Source organism: Netta rufina (assembly GCF_964035555.1).
Source record: "Netta rufina genome assembly, chromosome: 9".
Taxonomy (NCBI): domain Eukaryota; kingdom Metazoa; phylum Chordata; class Aves; order Anseriformes; family Anatidae; genus Netta; species Netta rufina.
In genome coordinates, this window is record NC_140132.1 from 15,718,375 (window position 1) to 15,739,488 (window position 21,114).

At 47.1% G+C, this 21,114-nt stretch overlaps 1 protein-coding gene across 6 annotated transcripts in view; it reads right to left on the minus strand.

Moving 5' to 3' along the window:
• The window catches only part of TP63 (tumor protein p63), a 102,251-nt gene that overhangs the window by 60,627 nt on the left and 20,510 nt on the right, over window positions 1-21,114 (minus strand). Inside the window, exon 1 of one of the 6 annotated variants that reach the window (XM_084292063.1) lies at window positions 19,577-19,671. The exons of the other annotated variants lie outside the window; for them this stretch is intronic. Within the exon in view, the coding sequence (XP_084148189.1) occupies window positions 19,577-19,588 (12 nt within the window). The 5' untranslated portion in view covers window positions 19,589-19,671. Of the gene's footprint in view, window positions 1-19,576; window positions 19,672-21,114 lie in introns of those variants that run through there. 6 annotated transcript variants of the gene reach the window in all.

Consider the following 21,114-nt stretch of genomic DNA (forward strand, 5'->3'; position numbering starts at 1 on the left):
AAGGATTTTCACTACCCAAACTGAGAAGTTGATGGATTTGTTGTTCAGTACAGAAGCACTCATGCTAGCAGAAAGACAGGAACTTTTTCTGCTTCATTTCCATAATATTAGTGGATGCTTCTTGCAATAAAGTAGTTAGCTGAACTAACTGCAGGGTATTTCCAAGTTATTTGCAGCCACCTGACTGCATGTGATTTCAGTAGCCAAATGCAGAAAGGGGTTCTAAACTGTTGCTCATTAAGAAAACAATAATAATGTACCCATTAGTCTCCATCCAATACCATGCTTAACTCTTTACCCCTCCAACTTGAGCATTGTTACTTCCAGACACTCAGCACAGGGGCCTGATAAAGGTTAGTCTCAACACTTTTCCCATCTTAATGTTCACGTGGTGGCTTCCTGGTTGCAAAGTGACTAATATTTTAGTCACTTTAGATCATACCTAGCCAGTGTATTCTAGCTTCCTATTCAGGAACTTCTTGCACACTTACCTGCTGCTGGAAAAGGGCTGGGGGGAAAATCACGTATCTGCTTAGCTCTACTCAGTCATCAGTGCTCCTTGGGGGAGTCAACTTTTATACTATGGATAAAATGGAACAAACTACAGCAGTGAGGTCACAATAAAGGCTTGCAGAGGCTATTAGAGATTTTGGAAACACCTGAATTTTCAGAATCCAAGTTCTACAGAGCATTTAGTCAGGATTTTCATTACTTTGAGCAACCGCACACCCAAAACGTATTTTCTGAAGCACAACCAACACATCACAAGGTTACCTTAAAACAAGCAAAGAACAGGCAAAATGATTAAATATTTCAAGTCATTCCCCATACGGCAGAGAGACCCACTGGCTGACTCGACACTCTTGTTGACAGCATGTTTATATGAAGCCACAGGCCAGGAGAACCACTCCTGTTCTGTTCACACCAGCTCCTGAGGCACCACAGCCCCCACACATCAGTTCCTTACGCAGCTGGACCTCAGCTCTGCAGCACAGGGATTTCCACCCAAGAAGCGCGACCAAGAAGCCTAGCGCTGCACCTCCTCCCCTCTCCCTGTTCCCAGAAGTCGGCAAAAGTCTTTGTATTTACTTCCTAGATGTGGATTAAAACTGAAAGATTCCTATCTGCCGAGACACAATCCATCCCTTTCATTCCCAGACACTACCCCACCATAAAATATTTCCCCTTCCCTCCCTAAACTGGGCGTTTCCTCCCACTCTCTTGCCCTTGGTAAAAACATTCGTCTTCTTGCCATCTTGAGGAACTTGGACTCATCTCAAATTTCACCAGGCCCCCTTGTACACCACTTCCCAAAGTCCTTGGGGGGAAGTTTAATCCGGATCCAAACTCTGGAATCGATCCCAAGAGGCTGCTGGGCTCCAATCAATGCACTAATTTTCAAGCGTGCTCAGCCTTGCCACCTGGGTCCACTTCCAAACAGAGCAGACGACCGGGCACAATCTCAGAAATACATCACACCTCAAGCCATCTATTCTGGATACTAACATGCACATCCTGGTTAAAACACTGCTCCTTCAGTTGTATCACTAAGGCTCCAGGTGAAACAGCAGCAGCAGGGGATTTGCAGAAAAACAAGATATCATTGAGTATTCTTGGATCAACTCCCAAATCACTCAAAGTTGATATAATTAAAAAAGAACAAATGAAAACAACAAAAAGCATCCCGTTTTTGTTACTTGCTTGTTCTCTGTGAAATAGGGAGCTCATAACAGTCAGTAAACTCAAACATCAAGTTTAGACTTAAGTTCCAAAAGATGATTCAACTCCACTTTGCTAACACCGAGGAACTAAGGCTTGCACATATTTACTGAGCCCTCCCGAAGAACCACTTATTATTGATTTTGCTCCTAACATCAGAAGACTAAACAGAACTGCAATTGTTTTAAAGCCCACACTGCTCTATTTTCTTCTTGCACAAAGCAATTGTAAGAAGCCAAGCTAAACCTGGAAAGCTGCTCACCAGCTTAGAGCTGTTTAGAAGAGAATCAGGCCTCCCCCAGGATCCAGCCTGGTTATAAGAAATAGGTTCAACCCTACATTTTGCTCTACTTCCTTCTCTTTTGGCTTGCTGCCACATCACAGCCCGCATACTCCATTTGTCCTGTGCAGCTCTACTAAAGCTTTGTTCTACGGCTCACCCCTATTTAAGAGCTATTCTCTATTTCCTCTGACAGTTACAATGCCTTCTCACAGGACAACAAAGCTGTGATGGGACGCTCCATGTGGGAGAGCAAGGACTGGAAGATTACTTGCAAGTTATTAAATAATACAAGAAAAAAATAGGAAATTTTTTGAAGAACAGCAAATTGATTCACTTGGAGACACCCTCCCAAACCCCTAACCATGCCTGAGCTCAAGTATCACTAAACATCACAGCCTCAGTTGTCAAGGCACTGCAAGTTGATCACAGCACTGAGATGGCAGAGAATCTAGGAAAGTGTGCGCAACTTAGAAAAATTTGAACTTCAACGCCCTTGGAGAGCAATTATTTTCCTTTTAATTCCATTAGATACCAAAAGTGATGACACTAATCCAGGTCAAGGCATGCAAATAAAAGAGTTTGAGCTTACTTCTCCACTGGAGAGGTTGAAGTGGAGCATTAATGCTGGTATATGAGAAGCTACTCTCCTTTCAGATGATTTATGCAACCTTGCTTTAAAAGAGTTGCACTCATTTTATTGCCTACTCTGCACATTCTCAAGAGGCGTTGGAGGCAGTGCCAGAAAAATAACAGGGCTTAACAATGTCTAGCACAAATCCATCGGTGCAAGAGTTCCTTTCTGAAGCGTTTCCAGATTTTTTCAGTGGGAACATTTTGTAAATAGAACTTAAAATTTGCCTTGAGCCAGGCAACACCCGCTTTTACTCAGCCCTTCACGATAATAAAACAAGCAGTTTCTCCACGAGCTATAGCCAACGTCTTCCAGAGGAAAGAAAGTGCAAAGCACGTGGTTTACCAGAGTCACCCTCTCACATCCATGGCTTTCCTGTTGCGGGTTGCCATATCTTCCTGACCGAGCTAGCAATGTTTCTGCATCATGCAAAACAGAGCCGTGATTGGAAATAAACCCTTCTGCTTGGCGTAACTTGGCAGATACAACCCAAACGGCCACCACCAGATAGAAACGCATACATGAGGCAGACAAAGCTTTCTTTTGTTGTTTCCTTAACGCTTTTCTTCTTTCTCTGTCCCTGAGCAATTTCACTTCACTTAAACCGTTACTTAAAAAAAGAAAAAGTAAGAAGAAAGAACACACTAAGGGAGCCACACAATAACACAGTAACATAGCTGTGCTTGTGTTAGAAGAAATTCAGAGAATTCACGTGTTGGTGACAGCGTGAAAGACTGAAGCCATCAGCTTTGTAAAAATAACCAGTTAAAAAAAAAGTTCTTGTATTCCCCATGGAAAACACCTTAATAGAAGTTACATAGATAATTTCACCTTGTCTCAGCTAGAGTTAGCTTACACTAGCACTACGACCTTATTTCCCAGAATTTTTGCCAAGTCACAAACTGAAAATGGACCATCAGTTACAACTACCAGTTCAAGATGTAAAACACCTTCAATGCGAGGACTGCTCCTTTCCATCTCACTGTGAATACTTTACTTTAGAAATTTAGTGTAAGTTATATCCACCAAGTGAAGCAAGTTAATTTGCCAACAACTGAGAAAACGCCCTGCCCCTAGTATCAGGCTGCTTATTAGTCCTTGTTTTGAGCACAGAAGATTGTAAAATGGAAATGCAATTTCTAATCTGATGTCCAATGTAATTGCTTTACTGTGCAAACCACAAAACATGCTACTGAGCAATAACAATGCTTCGCACACAGCCAGGCTATCCTGATCTCTGCAGGAGTAACACACGGCACACTCAGAAGTTAAAGCTGTGCAGACAAGACATCAGGTTTAATTTTTGTCTATTAAAGGACATTCTCATTCAGTCATCCCACTCACGTGCAGGTTAATCACTTATTTCTGAGCTACACCCACATTTGGCTGCTGAAGACCAGTCCTTCTGCCTAAAGCGAGGAGATGATTCCTCCAGATAATACCCCCAATTCACTGTTCTACATAGGATCACGTTAGTTCTACCATCAATGCTGATATCATCCAAGCTTTTATGCATCATATTACAAACTAGAAGACCACCCATGGCATGACAAACCTGTTCTGAGAGCTGGAGATTAGACCCTTGTGGGAGCCAGACTCAGTTCTCGCCCAGAGCGGTACTTCTGTTTCAGCTGGCAGGGAGATGGGAGCACATGGCAAGAGGCAGGTCTCAGCTTCCTGCTGCCCATTTTGAGACTACTTCAATTTCTTCATTGGAAGACCCAAAAGGGGCTGTAGCATCTACCTAGCTTCTCCAAACAAAAGACGAAGTACATGCAAGTCTACCTTAGATTTTCCATCACGGGGCAAACCTTTGCAACTGGACGGGTTTTAAAATCGCTCAGGTACTTGGTTACACAGGACCTTGACATCCTTGTAGAGAACCCCTGCATGCTGCACAGAAGTCACATTTGCAAAGGCTTTAGTACCTTAAGTGCAATTACAGCAAAACTGAGGGACAAACACACAAGGAGTACAACTGCAACAGGACACTAGTAATGCAACCCTCAACACACCTCCTTATTTCCTGCTCCCAGTGAGGGCCTGTGCCCAAACGTGCAGATGTTAATTTCATCTCAATGCTCAGGAGCCCCTGAAAGGCATGCTGCTCCTACCCAAACCCTGCACTGCTCATAGAAAAGTTTCCTCCCAGGCATCAGGAGTTAATGTGTCCCTAATTAGAGCCAGCAGAACTCCAGGACACCTTCACAAACAGAAGGACAAGGAGAGAGGTTCAGGCTTAGCCAATACCTCCCTGGAGAAACTCAATAAGCTTCGTCTAGAGCCCTACAAGCACTTATCCCTAGCGTATGGTGAGATGCAGCGTACAAGAAACAACGCACAGCTTAGCCTTTCTCCCCTGTACCTACAGACTGCAGGAAGGCAACGAGACAGCCGCTTTCCTGGGAGTGACCAGGTGGCTTCCCAGGAAGACTGCTTCCTTCCCCCCAGGCTTGGCTGAGGGCCACAAAGCAATGCAAGGCAGAGCAGTTGCCACAGGCAGTTGAGGTGACCACTGAAAACTGGCCAAGGAAAGCAGCACCAGTGGGGCCACGACTTGTTCCTCCTCAGGTGGTGTGCAGCCAAGTTCAAACTTGGTTTAGCTCTAGTCCTTTAGAGCAAGGACTCTAAAATCTAATCACATTTCTACTCCACATAAATGAAGATGATACTCAAGTTCAGCTGTATCTCAGTTTCTCGATTCCTTAACCTGTAATTAAGGTCTGCTAAACCAACATCCCCAACAGAGGAACATTTCTTGTGCCACAGTAAGGTAGCGCTGCTCCCTCAGGACATGCAGCCCACAGACCCACCTGACTGCTTCAGCCAAGAGCAAAGACTTGCATCCAGAGCACTACAGGTCAAACACTAGCATCTGAATTATCATTTAACAATTTATGAGGTCCAGCCTTCTAAATAGGTTATCCTAGCCCTGAATCAAAGATTTGCAGCAATCCAGCCTATTTAATTTCCAGTACGAAGGAATGTTGCCAAAAAAGCCATGCAGCAGAGCACAAGAAGTTTTAAAGGTTTTGTATAAAACTCATTTCCCCATTCCCCTCCCAAAACTACGATAAAAATCTTAACGGAAAGAGATTCTTTAATTTGCCTCTCTCCCACAAAGAGCAGGAAGATCTTTGGGAAGAAGGAGATAATCAAAATTCACAGCACTTTTTTCTTATCAGTGTTTGAACAAGTCGTGTTTATTCTTTTGGCAATGCTTTAATTTAATTCCAGCAAACACACCAAACTCTCTACATCATCATCTCGGCCAAACTCCAGAAGAATCGGTCCCCAGAGGAAATCTCTCTACTGCTCTCATCCTCTTCTCCCAGCACCCAGGAAACCTGGACAAGACCGGACAGACTTGCTGATACCTTCTGTGCAAAGCATTGAAGGTTTATAAGCACACCGATTTTGGGGCATGTTCCCCTGCAGATGTTTCTGCACAATACCTAGAACTGCCAAATGTGGAGACGAGGTAGGAGAGACATCTGATACCCAAGAGATCCTGTTAAACACCACCTCAACACCCCATTACAGCCACTCCAAACACACTACATCTCTATTTTTCACACTTCCTAGTTAAAGATAAAGGAATGGGCTGGAAAGGATCTCCAGGGCCACCAAGTCCAGCAGTTTGCCAACAAAGAGCTCGACCACACTTATAGTCAACCCAGATCAAACGTTGGACTAGATTAAGCTGGAAAAAGGCTGGGGCAGGTTCCACCTCCAGCCTTTTGGGGCTGTTACTGACTCCTCAAACACCCCTCAACCAGATTTTGTCTGTTTTAGAGTACTCATCTCACTGAGGCATTCACCACTGTGCCTGTGGGCATGGGCCCCATGGGGCCGCAGGCCATGGTGCAAGCTCGTCGCCCTGACCGGGCCTTGCACAAGGCCCAGGCCATGGGGTGGAGCGGAGCACAGAGCCAGCGGGCAGAGCATGGTGCCCATGAGGAGCCAGTGCTGGCAGGCAAGGTGCCCTGATACGCAGCGTGGAAGGAAACAAGATTTAGTGGGAGAGAAGCTGCCTGCTCTCCATTTTAAAACTGGATTTCAGTGCAAAAAAGTTTGACTTGCCCTCCCCTGCCTTAATAAGGTTTTTACCCATTTTTAGACACAACCTACGGTCTATACCAAGTTTTTCATGAGTTTGCGTGGCTGCTTTTTGCCTAGACGAGCAGCAATGCTAAAAATCTAAACTCCGACAATACTTGCAACAGATTGCTAATCCTATTTCCACACTGAGAGCTGAAGGTATTTTTTAAATTCATTATTAGTTTTCCTTTGAGGAAGCCGTGCAAAAGCCTACAATGGGCAAGGTTCATCACCCCTAATATATTTTCATTGAGCATTAACAGGTCCCCAACTCACTCAAGAAGAGTCACCAGAAAAACTGCTCTCCCTCAGAAACACAGCCAAGTCAATGTTAATTGGGTTTTCTTTCCACAGCACGCAACGCTTCACTGAATGAGCAAAGTCAGTGCATCATGCTCAAATCTAAGAGGAAAGAAAAGGCTAAAGCCTTTTACAAGGCTCCCCTGACTGCCACCATGATGAGCAGCATTTGAGCGGAGCGAGAACACTCTGAGTGCATCGCTTTGACAGATGAGCCCAGCAAGTCAACCATAGGGACTCTACAGCCTCGCCGCTGCTATTCAGCGAAAGTTGATCAGATAGCAGGAGACAAATAATGCCAAGCAAACACACCAAGACGTGCTCTCCCCCCATTTAAGAGTTTATAAGTAACCTAAGGAAAAAAAAATATAGTCACTGGTGTCTTCTGGGCTGCAAAAGCAGCTAGGAATGGAGAGCACACCGTAAATTTGCACGCCCTGAAATACAGGAGACCTGGAAAATACACAGGTTTCAGTTTACCCGAGTTACAAGCCTGCCATCCCAGGTGTGCAAGCCCTAAGCGTACATTTAACAGGCTTTTCCTCACCAGCTATCACATCTCCTATCTGCACTCTCGGCCATGCTATTCCTATTTTGTTTTCTTTTCCGAGTGGCTGAGCTTCTGTCTGCTGCAGGTCCCGCACCCCATGCCCTCCACTTGAAGCATTTTCACCAGAAACACACACGCGCACACACAGACGGAGCAGAGCTTTTGCTGCATCGCCATTCTGACGAGTGTCAACACAGCTGCTGTCTCCGCTGGAATGTAAACCAATATTGTTGTTAGATCTGCCTCAGCTCCAGGTAACTTCCTCAAAGACTTTCACAGTATGCGGCAGTTTGCTCAATTTCTACCTTACAAAAACATCAACCCGGTTGGTTAGAAAAAAAAAAAAATCTAAGCTGTATCTGAAGTTTGAGTTCAACTTGCGCCCGCCCATATGGTGGAAAAAGGTTGCATCCATTTTACACAAATTTATTCTCTAATGTGCTTAAACAGACCCATATAAAATATTTTTCTGCTGCAAGTCACAAGGCGACATATTAACAGCACTGTGTAAAAGAGTTATTGGTGTAGACGCTAACACAACATTCGCGGCAAAGAACCTCTGCTAATATATTATTTTACTTAAAAATGTAACCAAAGATGGGTATTACAATGCATTTTTGGTTTACTTCCTAAACATCATCCACTTCTAACAATGCGCAGCAATTTTGGCAATAAAAAGACTAGTTAATGAGTTATGATGTAGTCAACACAGATACTGTTCATACTGCTACAGGAACAGAATCTGTGTGCATTGGTCACAGTACGCGACTGCTTCGACTTGCTTTTCTAATGCAAAAGATATATATATATATATTTAATATGTTTGGTTAATCAAAGTTCTCCAAACAAGTTCATTGTCCTAAATGTAAAGACTCAAAGCTCATTCTCACTCCAGTATCCAGCCCAGCAAACTACCTGCCGTTTGTAAAGGCGTAAAAGTTTCAAAAAAAAAAAAAAAATCAATGTATATTCCATACCTAACAACAGGGCTACAGGGGTAAAGAAATTGCAGTTTGACTATAAATAAAATATATTAAAGAGATCACAACTCAAACCTAGAATCCTTACCTCGCTATACTGGGACTGGGCATTGTTTTCCAGGTACAACATGTTAGCAGTCAAATTGATCAATGCTGCTGTTCTTTCTTCTGGCTCCAGGATTTTGACAAACACCTCCCACCCCCTAGAAGACCCTAAAAGTATGTGATGCTACTTGGAAGATAACAGGACTCGGAGTGTGCCTCTCTGCATAATTTAAGTTTCCCTTATATACCTAACTATAGGCGAGGAGGAGGAGGTGGGGCTCTCCTGCCTTACCTGTCCAATCTGTCAAAGTGCCACCTGGAGTCCTCCACTCCAATGGAGAGAGGCCTCTCCCAGCTCATTAAGTAGTTAGAATTCCTTATCACCAATCTCTAAAAAGCGAAGGGAAGGGGGGGAGAAAATGACAGGAGGGGAAAAAAAAAAAGAAAAGAAATGAAAGGAAACTATAACTTTCCCCTGTCACTTTTCTACAAGTTTAGGAACTCAAAAGACAGCCACGGAGTTGCTCCAAAGCAGCCACTCCAAAAAAACTTCCATTTATTTATTTTCCAAGAAGAGTCTAGTGTTTTCCTCAGGCACTGGCTTCGCTGCTACCAAAGCCCAAAGCGTTTGGGAAGGGATCAAGGCATAACATTTGAGACCGGCAGGGCAGTAGCGCAGCCGAGCCTCCAGCTGCTGCGGCATGCAGCTTTTGGACAAAACACACAAGGGGCTTTCTAAGAAGCAATCCTTGTTTTGTGCACCATAATCCTGCCACATGCTCTGTCATCCGTGTGCTTTCATCCACGCTCACAGGACATCACCTCGCTGCAGCTACATTTCTTCCTTCCTCTGCGCTTGTATGTAATTCTGCAATAAACTTAGGAGTAATATCACTTACAAACAAAATTATTAAAAATTTAAAAAACAACTTAAAGAGACTCATGGTTTTGAGCAAATATATGGGAGAAGGTTTTGGGTATCCTCCAGCAAAAGCCACCCAAACACTGTGCCCACAGCAATGAGAGATTTTGGAAAGACACCTCAGAGCCCCTCTGCGATAAAACTGATCTGCTGCCTGCTCACTCTGAACAGCCCTGACATGACTTCTCTCTGAACAAGCAGATACCCCCCAGCCTGCCCCAGGTCCCTGTGTAGGTGGTCCCGCACGTGGGTTACAAAGTCTGTGCTGTGCCAGCAGCCCTGTAGCAGAGCTGCCCCACAGTCCGGAGCTGTGCACTGGATCCACCGAGCCACCGCTGTCTACGCGGGATGCACAGGGAGAACAAAAGGCAGCTCCTTTCGTCTGCTCCTGGAAGAGCAGGCGAGCTCCATCCAACGAGGGGAAACAAAACACCTTTCTAAAGGGGTGGGGAAGGGGGAGAGAGGAAACCAAACATCCAGATCACAGAGCAGCCGCCTGCCCTCCCAGCCTAATGACAGTGCTCCAGACTTATTTGAGGACCTGCTGTGAAGCAGACCAGTGGCTAATTGCTAACTACGCACACATTGCTTCGGCCACTCACAATGAAAACTGAGTCTCTGAGTGCAACTGACCCGTGGGGGGCTTTGTAGAAATAGGGGGAGGAAGAGAAGTCCCTGGCAGACCTGCAACCCACGCAGAGCCCAGCCAACGCCTCCTGCCCAGGGAGCTGCTTCTGCTCCCTGCTGCACCAACTCCCTCGCCTTCGGGCATCCTTTAACCCTAACGTCTCTGGGCTCACAAAGGGAGGACACCGGGTTCACAGGGAGATCAGTGTAAGCAGGCTGTGCTGCTCGTGAGCACAGGGTGGTAATGGCTACCCGGGCTGCCCTCCCCAGCACGTTACAGCAGAAGGAGCTGCCGCTGCCTTCCTGCCACCCTGAGAATCAAAGGACACAGCCAGCTCCACCAGCTACTTTCCAAAACTAATAAAACAGGGCAAAAACACTTGCAGAAAGGAACTGGCAGCAGAGCAAACAGCAGAGGATCACAGTGCCCTCCCTACCCTGCAGCACCTCCTTGCCATAAGAGGCTGAGCAGTTGTCTCACTCCGCTCTCACACAGCGTGTTTGGCTCAGCACAGGACTGCTGGACACCAGAGCAAAGGGTTCAAGCATTTACCATGCACATTGCCTCTCCCTCCTCACCGAAAAGCACAACGCAAGGAGGTGCTTCCCCGGGATGGTACTTCCAGCAATGGGCTGCAGGGAGTAGCACAGAGCCCTCCCCAGCAAAGGGAGAGCCCAACCTACCACCAGCAGCAACACCCCAGAACAACTGGGGCCCTGCACACCTTCAGCACTCCTGAACTACCAGGAGGAGCCTGCTGGGCCCACAAGAGTTTTCCTACATCACTGGAACAATTCTAGACACCACTGCCACCTCCCCTTGCCTTCTCCATCTTCCCCAGTACCCCTTGCTGTGCTCAGTGCATTTCTGTGATCTCAGAAAGGGGTACAAGCCAGAAAACCACAGAAAGTGCTCATCTGGAGATACAGGCAAGGTTTGCAGGGCACAGCCACGGCACCATTAGCCAAACAGGTCAATTCACAGCAGCACTGCAAAGCTTGATGGACATCAAGCTGGAAGTCACCTGTGGATTTACTGCTGTGTAATAGCAGGGAAGTGTTATACTGAGCTCAGAGGGACTGGCAGTTTTGACCCCTTAAATCCTGTCAGGTTTTTGATACTTGCCCATGAGCTCAAAAGCTATGAAGAGGAAGGGGAGAGAAAGAATAAGCCAAGATGCAGTCATTGATCTCCCAACCTCAGCAAGTCATTGCAAAAAAAACCTCATTTACTAGCTGTGCTACTGAACTCAGAAGATCCTCCTTTTCCAAGTCATTAATGCAGCACTGTTGTGTTGGGTATCTGCTATCTTCTGTCCCACAGGTGGCTGGAGGTGGTTGTGGGTGAAGCAACACCCAGATGCGCTACACAGAGATATGTGGAAGTTTATCCAGCGAGATCTGCATGTCAAACACGAGGAGAAGTGTATATAGCATGAATAAATTGACATGTCAGCACAAATCCCTGCCCTCTGTACACACAGCCCCGACCTGGCTCGGTGTTTCAGAAGTATTAGCCTGCGTTATCATCTTGAAGGAGATGCTTGACAAGGGGCCTTTTGCAAACAGCCCTTCACAGGTGCCACAAAGGAGGCCACCATCACCCAGGCATGGGAGGCAGAGGTAACAGAGCATCCCCCAGAGCTTCCAGGCTGCAGGCAGGAGACAGCACTCAAAAATTCCAAAAACTAAACACGGATGAGTCTGCTAAAACCTAGAAAGAACAAGGCAGCATCTTTTAGATGCTGTCAGAGAAAATCTGAACTCCCTGCAACTGCAAATGCTTAAGTAGATGTCACAAAACTAAAGTGATCCCCTTCAGACTGCACGCTCACTCCTCTGCAATGGGTCTGTAATTATCATTTCTGAGCCTTCTGGAAAAGGCTTTCCTTCTCCAAGGAGAACATCGTAAATTCTGTTGTAACTGTAATGGTATAAAGTCACATGCGGGACAATCTTTGGTGTAACAAGGTATAACCTCTACCTACAACCAGCCCAGTCAAAGGAAGCAAATTGTTGCAGGAGAAGGCCCTCCTTCCACATGTTAAAATAAATTATTTCTACTCACATTGAGGCCAAAGCAACAAGGTTTAAGTTTATTCCTCCAGTGCAATAAGCTTCCTCCCCTACCCCCTGCCCCGCCCCCCCCTCCCCCCCCAAAAAAAAAAAAAAAGACAAAAAAATAATCAACCCAGAGCATCAGTCTGGGCTTCAACCTTTGGATGCTCTTTTTGGCTGAAGACAGAAAAGCAAAGCAGCTGATGCTTGGAAAGGAAAATCTCTCTCCCTCTAAAGAGGAGACCTCCAGCACTTTAGGAAACCAAAATAATTACCATTAGTTAGATTGGAAGGTTTCAGGTGCAACCCTCCCAGGTCTGACTCAGTTACTCCAGAGAGCTTCTGGCAACGCTTTGCAGCTCCCACTGGTATGTTGAGAAACGAAGAACACAAACAAGACCCCTAACTTTCCAAAACGAGGCATCGGCCAAGTCAAACTGTAGATTCAGGTTTTTCTTTGGAATGTGCTTTCCACATGCTGTTACACGGTCTGTCCCAGCATCTCTGCCTGGTACCATCGGCAAGTTTTCGGTAACCCCTCCTGGAGAGGCAGAAACTGTGCTAAAACATGGAAATGAAAAAAAAAGCAATCGCCACAAGTCTTTTTAATGGTAAGGTTAATTGGAGATTGCGTAATTTCGGGGGGGCTGGGGGGTTGCACGCACCTGCCTGCTTGTTAGGTGGCTTCATGCAGAATTTCCTGCAGATCAAAGGGAAAAGTCTGCTCAGACCTCTCCACTCTGTTGTAAAAATAGTATCTGGATCAACCGCGTCACTGTGGACTGCGACATCCACTCAGCTCAGAAATGTTTACAAATTAAGACTGAGATAACAGAAGGAGGAGGAAAAAATAGAATGTGTGGGTTTTTCCCCCCCTCCCTTTGCTACATATGAATAACTGCTGAATGCTCAAAAACGAGCCTCTGCCAATTAGCTTGGGGAGTTTTTCCAGTGAAGATTTCATGGGGACACGGGTGATGGACAGTAAGAGCAAGCAGCCAGGTTAAAGAGGGAAAAAAAAAAAAAAAAAAAAAAGCACACTTCCTTCCCAAAAAAACTAGCACAGAGGTGGTCAGCTGGCCTTCGCTGCTCAAACCAAGCAGAAGAGGTGAGGAAGAAAAATTTCCATACCGAAACAGGGACTTTCCCCATTCAAAAAAAAAAAAAAAAAAATATATAGCAAGACAAAGTTGAAAAAAACACACACCCAAGAGATGCAGTGGTGGGCAGGATGCTGCCTTTCAGCTGCAGAAAGCAGCTGGATACAGCCTCTTGCACAGCCAGCAAGCCAGAAAGATGCCCTGATTGTACTGCAAGCGCTTGCTACTAAAGGACAATCCTTTCTTCCAAGGACATCCAGCTGCATTTTTCCCCCATTTTCAAAACTCAGGGGGAAGACTGAGTTGCGGAGGGCAGGAGGAGAGCCCTGCTCCCGGGCTGCCTGCAGCACAGGTCGGCTTCTCCCTCCCCAAGGCAATCGGCTGTCACAACAGGTCTGCCCTCCGACCCTGGGTAAACATCTGCGCACGCTGCTTATTTGAGCTCCTCTAGCTTCGTTATCTCCCCAGAACACCCCCAGGGCTAATTAGAGAGTTAATGGCATCATGTCAGGAGATAACGCTCTGTGGGGGGAGCGGGGAGAGGGAAGGTGGAAAGGAATTGTGAAACAAAACCAGTTCCCTTCACAACCGCTGTGCAATATTGGTTTAGGAAGGGCGCACGCAGCCCCCAGGGACTCTGCCCTCCGGCTGCCGAGCTCCATTTAATAAGGGAGCAAAGACACTCCTCTGGAGAGATTCAGCTTTCCAGCCAAGATGATGCAAGGTCCCCACGTCTTCCCTACCAGCTGCACAATCCAGCCACCTCCAGTCCTGTCTCCTACTCCTACCAAGGGAGGTTATTCCCACCAAAGCCAGCAGACTCCCTTCCTGCAGTTGGGAGTACAATGCAGGCTGGAAACCAGGTAACCAGATTGTTTATCAATCCAAAAGCTCTGTTTTATTCCTAGTGCTCCTTTTATGTATTTTTCCCCCCACATTTGTGTACCCTGGTAAGTCCTTAAAGAGAAGTTGCTTTTACTAAAAGTGCTTAGGGATAAAAGAAAACTACCTTCTGCAGACAGAGACCTCTGCAGGGCAGCTGATCAGCTTCAAACCCACTGGCCAGACAACATTTCTGCACAGATGAATGCAAAACGGTGGGCCAGCAGACACCTGAGCACGGAGCCATGGCCAGGGGACTTTGGGGCTTTAAGCTTTTGCCACCAGCAGCTCTTTTGCCTGATAGCTCTCGATGTTCAAGCTGTATTTTTGCTGAGGACCTTTGAGTACACACACACACACACCTCTCCACCCTCCATTCACAGAACATTTTGCAGAAATAAAAGAGAAAGTCATACAAGAAAATTCAGGAGAGTTACAGTTCATTGTGTGATTCCCAAGCAGCAAAACCAGCCCCATCCCTCCAGCTGGATGTGGGCATGGCACAAGCCTCCATCCGACAGAGTGATCTGGCCAGGGAAAGGGAAAAAAAGAGATAAGGACAGATTAGGGAGCCTTTGTTTTTAGTTACAAGAGAAGCAACTGTTGACAGATCAGGTTTGTTCTTGCACAAGCAGCTGAGGGGAAAGTGGTGTTCTTCTCTTATCTTGTATAAACTACAGATCACTCGCAGGAAATGCAAAGCTGTTAATAAATGCACAATCATAGCAGTTCTTTACAGCCAGGCTCTAGTGCCTTGCCAACTCCACACACACACACTCCATCCATTGGATAACATTTAAAGAGAGCCACCAGGCTGTAACAATTTGAGATTGGTCTCCCAAACCTCTGGCTAAACTCTGACCTTGCACCTGGCAGCCACCAACACTCCTGGCACAAGCACATCAACATTACCCCATATTCCCCCGGTGCGTTTGGTCCCCAGCTCTCAACTCCTGCTGCAGGACCTCCAAACACTGCTTCCACCATCCCAGCCAGGCACTGAGGCTGCTTGTTCCTTAAGTTTCCTATGCAGAATTGTTGGATTTTGCCATGCCGGTCTTTGCCTGCGTATCCTCTGCCTGCTCTCACACACCTCACTGGTATGGGGACAGCCACAGGGCTCAGTTATGTGGCCAAGGATCTTCCCCAGTAGTTATCACCTTAGTTTTAGGCTGCTTTAATTTTAATCCAGTTTGGACATCACCGTGTGGTCCGCCCTACCTAACCATGACTGCAGAGAGAAAGAAGGGTGCTTGAGGGTACCTTTCCTTCCTCTTTAAACAGGCTGGAGATACAAATCCTTGTTTCAGAGATGACATAGTTGCAGTCGTTACCAAAGACTCCTTTGATCTTTCATTAATCTCTGCAAATTCAGATGCTGATTAGCAAAGGGTTTATTCAGCAGTGACTGAACCTACCCAGGCCAAAAACCACTCCTTAATCTCTGCTTCACAGAGATTGATTTAATTTTCTGTGACTGCCTGACAATTCGCTCCCTTGTTAATTTAAATGCTATCAAATCAGTGACACTGAGGTGGAAAGCAGACAGTAGAGGCATTCAGAGGAAAACATTACCCAGTCCACAAGTCTCATCATAACATATTGGAGGAAAAATAATAGTCATTAACAGGACTGCGGGCAGGATCTGCAGAACCACAAAGCAACACAGCCAGGCTTTGGATGCACCAGGCCTTCTTCAAAGCAGGAATCCCAATTAATGCAGGAGAAGGCTTTAAAAAGAAGAGCTACACCCCAGAGCGACGCAGACACTTGGGCCATGGTGGATCAGGAAGGGGAGCAGGGCACTCCCAGGGCTGTGCTCCAAAGGAGAATCCTGCGAACCTCCAGCCCACTCACAGATTGCTGCACAGCCCCACACCGTGCCAAATTGGCACAGCCAAGATGGGCACAGTCAGTGCTGCAGCCTGGTAGCAGGGCTGTGAGGTGCCCATCCACAAAGTGGACGCCACAAAGCTCTGCGAGGTTTTCATTTGGCTGGAGGTGAACAGCTCAGTTCAGCACCCTACAGAAGTGCCTCGTTTCCCTTTTTCCACCAAGTAGGTGGCAGGAAAAAACAATCCAGGTCATTGGGAATTTGGGGGGCGGCCACGTCTGTCGGCATTCAGCTGGTCTCCATGGGATGATGAAATGCCAGGTGCCCAAGTCATTTACTGTTTCTGGGCTCCACACTAATCACAATGTTCCCAACTAATTAAATGGGAAGTACACTTAGTTAAAAAAAAAAAAAAAAAAAAAAAAAAAAAGGGGATCCTATCAACTACAGACAGCCATATACAGTGAAGTTCCCAGCAAGGCAGCATAATCCCTAAACTTACTCCGGAGGCAAAAAGTGCCTATGGTCTGTTGTTCTAAGATCAAGATCCTTTTTAATTAAGCATTTCTGCACTCCTTTTAAAGATGTAAAATAAGTGCTAACACCTTATTGCTCCATACCTACGCAAGGAGCACGTGCAGCACCATGGAAACCTTTGGAGGCAGGCCTGGCTGCTGGGGGAAGACATCTTCTGAAGCGACTGCTTCTTTTGTTCTGACGTATTTGCATGTAGGCAGATGACAGCATTTGCAATTGCAACACTCTTCCACCTCGCCTGCTGACAGCAATACGAGCTGGGGATTTAAAGCCAGCTCTCCTGAGGAGCCAGGCTCCTCTCCCACTTCAGCCTCACACTCTGGCATGCTGCAGAGCACCCCACCACACCTGGCTCATTTCCACTAGCCTTGTGCTTTTTAGCTTCAAATGAGCTTATTCCCTCCCAAACTGGAAATGAAGCCACGTACTAAATGGGTAGAAAAATATTACAGTTCTAAATATGCTTCCAAGATGGTCTTTAACAGGGTAGGCATCATCTGTTTGTTTTCTCCAATGCCGTTAATTAAAAAAACAAAGCACTCAGTGTCACCATACTCGCTGACTGGCTGCGTTCCTACAAAAAGGAAACGCAACCAGCCCTGGTCTGCAGCCAGAACCTGGGCAAAAAAAAGCACAAGAATGGGAGCCATGGAAAATTTTAAAGAAACGAGTAGCTCTGGATCGCTACAATACATAGAGTGAGAAGAGTCATCAGTCTTTGTTTTGCACAAATTGAATGCACATTCTCAATATGCATGCTCTATCTAAATGAATTGACTCTTTCTGGATTTGGATCTGCAGCCCTAAGTGTGATTAGATCTGAAGGGACCCATGCCGCATGAGATTAAACATTCAGCAGTATTATAACGCCAAGCCTAAATTAGGAGAGCTTATAAATTCAGCTGCAAACAGGAGAGGTGCTGGAGGGAAGCTTCCAACAGAATAATGCATTTACTCATTATGGAAATGCCTTTGCATAATCCCAACTTTCTTTACACAGCTATGGAACGAACAAATACCCACACAGAAGAGAAACTTGGCAGACCTCAAACTCTCTCAAGCACAAACCAGACAGTAATAAAAGCTTTGATCACATATCTGTGCTGTACAAAGTCCTTGCTTCCTTTCTATGGTCAATCTGGGAATACTTAATGCATGGAAGCAGACAGCCACACAAGCCACTGCCACATCTACTTATCAAATCAGACCTCACCTCCAGGTGCAAAACCATTTCCCAACAAACTTCAGGGCTGTCACACCTGCCAGGGCCCTGGGGAGCAGACATAACGTGTCACCAGCCTCTGCACAGACGACTCTCCCTGCACTGCTCAGCCACACCACGCCACCTCCCTGCCTGCTGCTGGGACACAGACATCCTCCCTGTCCTGAAGCCCCACCGCCACCTTCCATCCTCTTCCTCAGCCATTACCTTGCAGCAAGCAGACTTCTCTTCTCCTGACCCAGCAAAACACTTAAGTGAGCAACTAAATTAACAGAGATGAGAGCCTGCCCTTTAGTATTAAAGCACTGGATAGGACAGGCACGGCAAACCCTTTTGGAGAGTTTTTTTTTTTTTTTTTAATGCCTGTCCATCACCTTCTTGCTCAGCAAAGCCTGATTCTGACCTATCCTGAACAAGCAGTAGGCTCCTTGGGACACAGGAATTTAGTGCATGGCCTCCAAATATGAATTACTGAACTGATTTACACAGTGCTAAGGCTGAAGGCGTGCAGAGGACGGTGACCTGCTACCCAAGGGTCTCAGCCCCACTCTTCTCCAGCTGCATGGGCTGGTGCACAAGGTGACTGGGGTGGCTCCCCTGATTGCCCACAGCAGGTTGAAGATGTCTGGGAAAGGTCTCCTTCCCCAGGAGGAAGTACTGAATACCAAATCTGAGACCTGTTTCTGGTGCAAGGACTGAGAGCATCAACGCTTCCATGTTCAGAGGCTGCAGCCAGCTTCTCCCACAGCCTATTTTTTCCTCCACCTCCCTGTATAAAGGAGAACATCGGTCTGGGCAGCAGAGCTGCAGAGCCAAAGTTGTGACTTAAACACAAAATACACACTGCACCTCCCAGACTTCTCTGGCCACCAGGACTGGGACACCCCCAGCCCACAAAGCTGGGGCCTGAATCCCAGGAGGACGCTGCCCTGCCCGAGGTACCCATACCACCACCCCAAGGTGGGAGCTCGGTGGGACAGGCAGCGTGGTGGTGCCCACCCAAAGCAAACACCCGCGACAACAGAAGGTGAGGAAGGACAAAAAAAAGCCAGGAATTCTCTCCCTTGTGTGGGGAGGGACAGATACAGGTTAAGAAAACCCTGACCAGAGCTGACTGTCTGCAAAAAGGCATTCCACTGAACTGGTTAGGCAAGGGGCTGCGAGGACAGCTCGCTCAGGGGCATGAAAGGAAGGTATGTACCTGGGGGAGGGGGCCGACCCACTCCATTACTCGGGACAGCGTGCCTGCTCCCACCCGGGAGGGCCCTCAGGGTCCCCAGAGCCCCCAACATGCTGCTAGGGCAGAGGCAGCAGACCAGGAGATTTCCAGGCTCTGCAAGCCCCTCCAGTGATGCTTTTTCAGGATGCCATCCGCTGAAGTTCTTAGCCCAGGCCACCTTTGTTTGGGTCCTGACTAGCACCGGGGAACTATTTGAAAGGAATTCCGAGGGGTGAAGGAAAACGATTTTATGGCAGGCTGACAGCACGCCGGGAGGGCTGCAGGGCAGCGCAGGGGTTATTGCACTGCCACACGCCCGTTCCTCGACAGAGGTCCCCGGCCCCCTCCTCCCCGTAGCTCCAGGGTGCTTAATCAGTCAGAAGAAATCAATTTTTCATACAACATCACCTGGCTCCTAGCGCCACAGGAGACAGCCTCAGAGACCGGCGTGCCTCCAGGCGGGAGGAGCAGTGTTCCCCTGCAACACAGGCAGCTGGTCAGGGGAGCATTTTTGGGGTGAAACCCTACAAAGAGCAGGTGGCCACGAGGATGCACATTCAACTTACCTTCCTGGGCATCCGCAGCTCCCTCCCACACCAGGGCCATGGCACAGACTAAGCGCTCTCCGTGCCCGCAGGGACCACCAGCCTCTCATCCCCGCTATGTGAAGAGGCAGATCTCTGCTGGGGCTTCCCAGCCTGCCTGTGGTTAAGGCCACAGGAGCAAAAGGGGCACAGCCAGCAGCCAGGCCAGCCAGAAACCAGCTGTGCAGGACATTGTGAAAGAGCTGGTCACAAATCACACGACCAGGGGAAGGCTGCTGACTGTCTAATTTCACACCAGACCTACAAACCTTCTTCCTGTCCCCCTCCAGCTCTTTTCATCCCAAGGTAGTGCCAGTCACCAATTTCTCTTAGTCCTTTCTTCCACAGGACACAGGAAGGATATTTCTTCCTTACAAACAGGAGCATAAGAATGGCAAGGTTGTGGTTCAGCCAGAGACAGAGCCGTAGCTCAGACAAGAGGGGTTTCTTTGTCACCCAACCTCCTCACTGCACTTGCAAGGCAATGAACACAACCACAGGGTGTTCAGCAGGGAAGGATCCACGCTCATTTTCCAGCCCACCAGTGGGACAGCTTCTTCAGGCACTGCTTTGAACACTGAAGCTCCAACACTTCTGTTGTGAGTAATACCAAAACAAGCAAACAACAACAACCACAGCTCCCAGCAGAAAGACTCCTGGGATTGAGGGTGGGTATCTTTTAAGGCTGAAAATTTCATTTTTCAGCCATAAGTTGAGTGTAGGTGCAAAACTTATTTTAAACCCTGGTGGGATTGCCTTCAAGTCCATGGAAGGACAATTGCTTCAAATAAATGAGTCTTATTTGCTGTGCATCTATTTAAACCTCAGATGGTGGTACATTTTGGACAAAAGCTTGCCTCGCTCTTTTCCTAAGACTAGTCTAATAATAAAAATCAGTCTGCCTTGATCTCACTGTTCATCTCTCAGGGCCCCTCTGTTTCTGCTGCATTCCTTTGTGTTTATCTGCCCTCTTCAACTCTTTGCTGCAATCAGCTGCGTGCGGCACCTCGTGTCTAGGAGTGACACGGCTGAGGTTACAGGAGAGACAGGTGCAAGGGGAGCTCTTGCCCCGCAGCTATCCAAAGGAAAAGAGAAGCTGGAGGGGAAGAGGGTTGTAAGGTATTTCAGATTAAAGACGACAAACAGCAAACACCTTGCCCCAGGCTACACATTCCCTGCCAGTGCAAGCTGCAGAGGCTGCGAGCCCCAGAAACAGCAAAGCAAACACAGACTGCTCTGCAAGGGGGAGTTGTCACCTGTCAGGGATGTTTGCAAATTTATAGGGAGGTGGTGGTGGTGGTAAGGGGAGTAAAAAGAGCTTTCCTCCTTTTAAGAGACGGGCTGTTTGCACAGGTTTGTGATGCATATTTTGCTTTGTAAAGGCTTTTGTGCAGCTCTCAACTGAGTGAAGGTGCTGTCTTCCCGTGAAGGCAAAGTGGAACATTTGTTAATGAACATGGGGACACTCAGGCTCAAGCAGCTCTGAGCTGCTGCCTTACAGTAAGGGTAAGGATGGGATG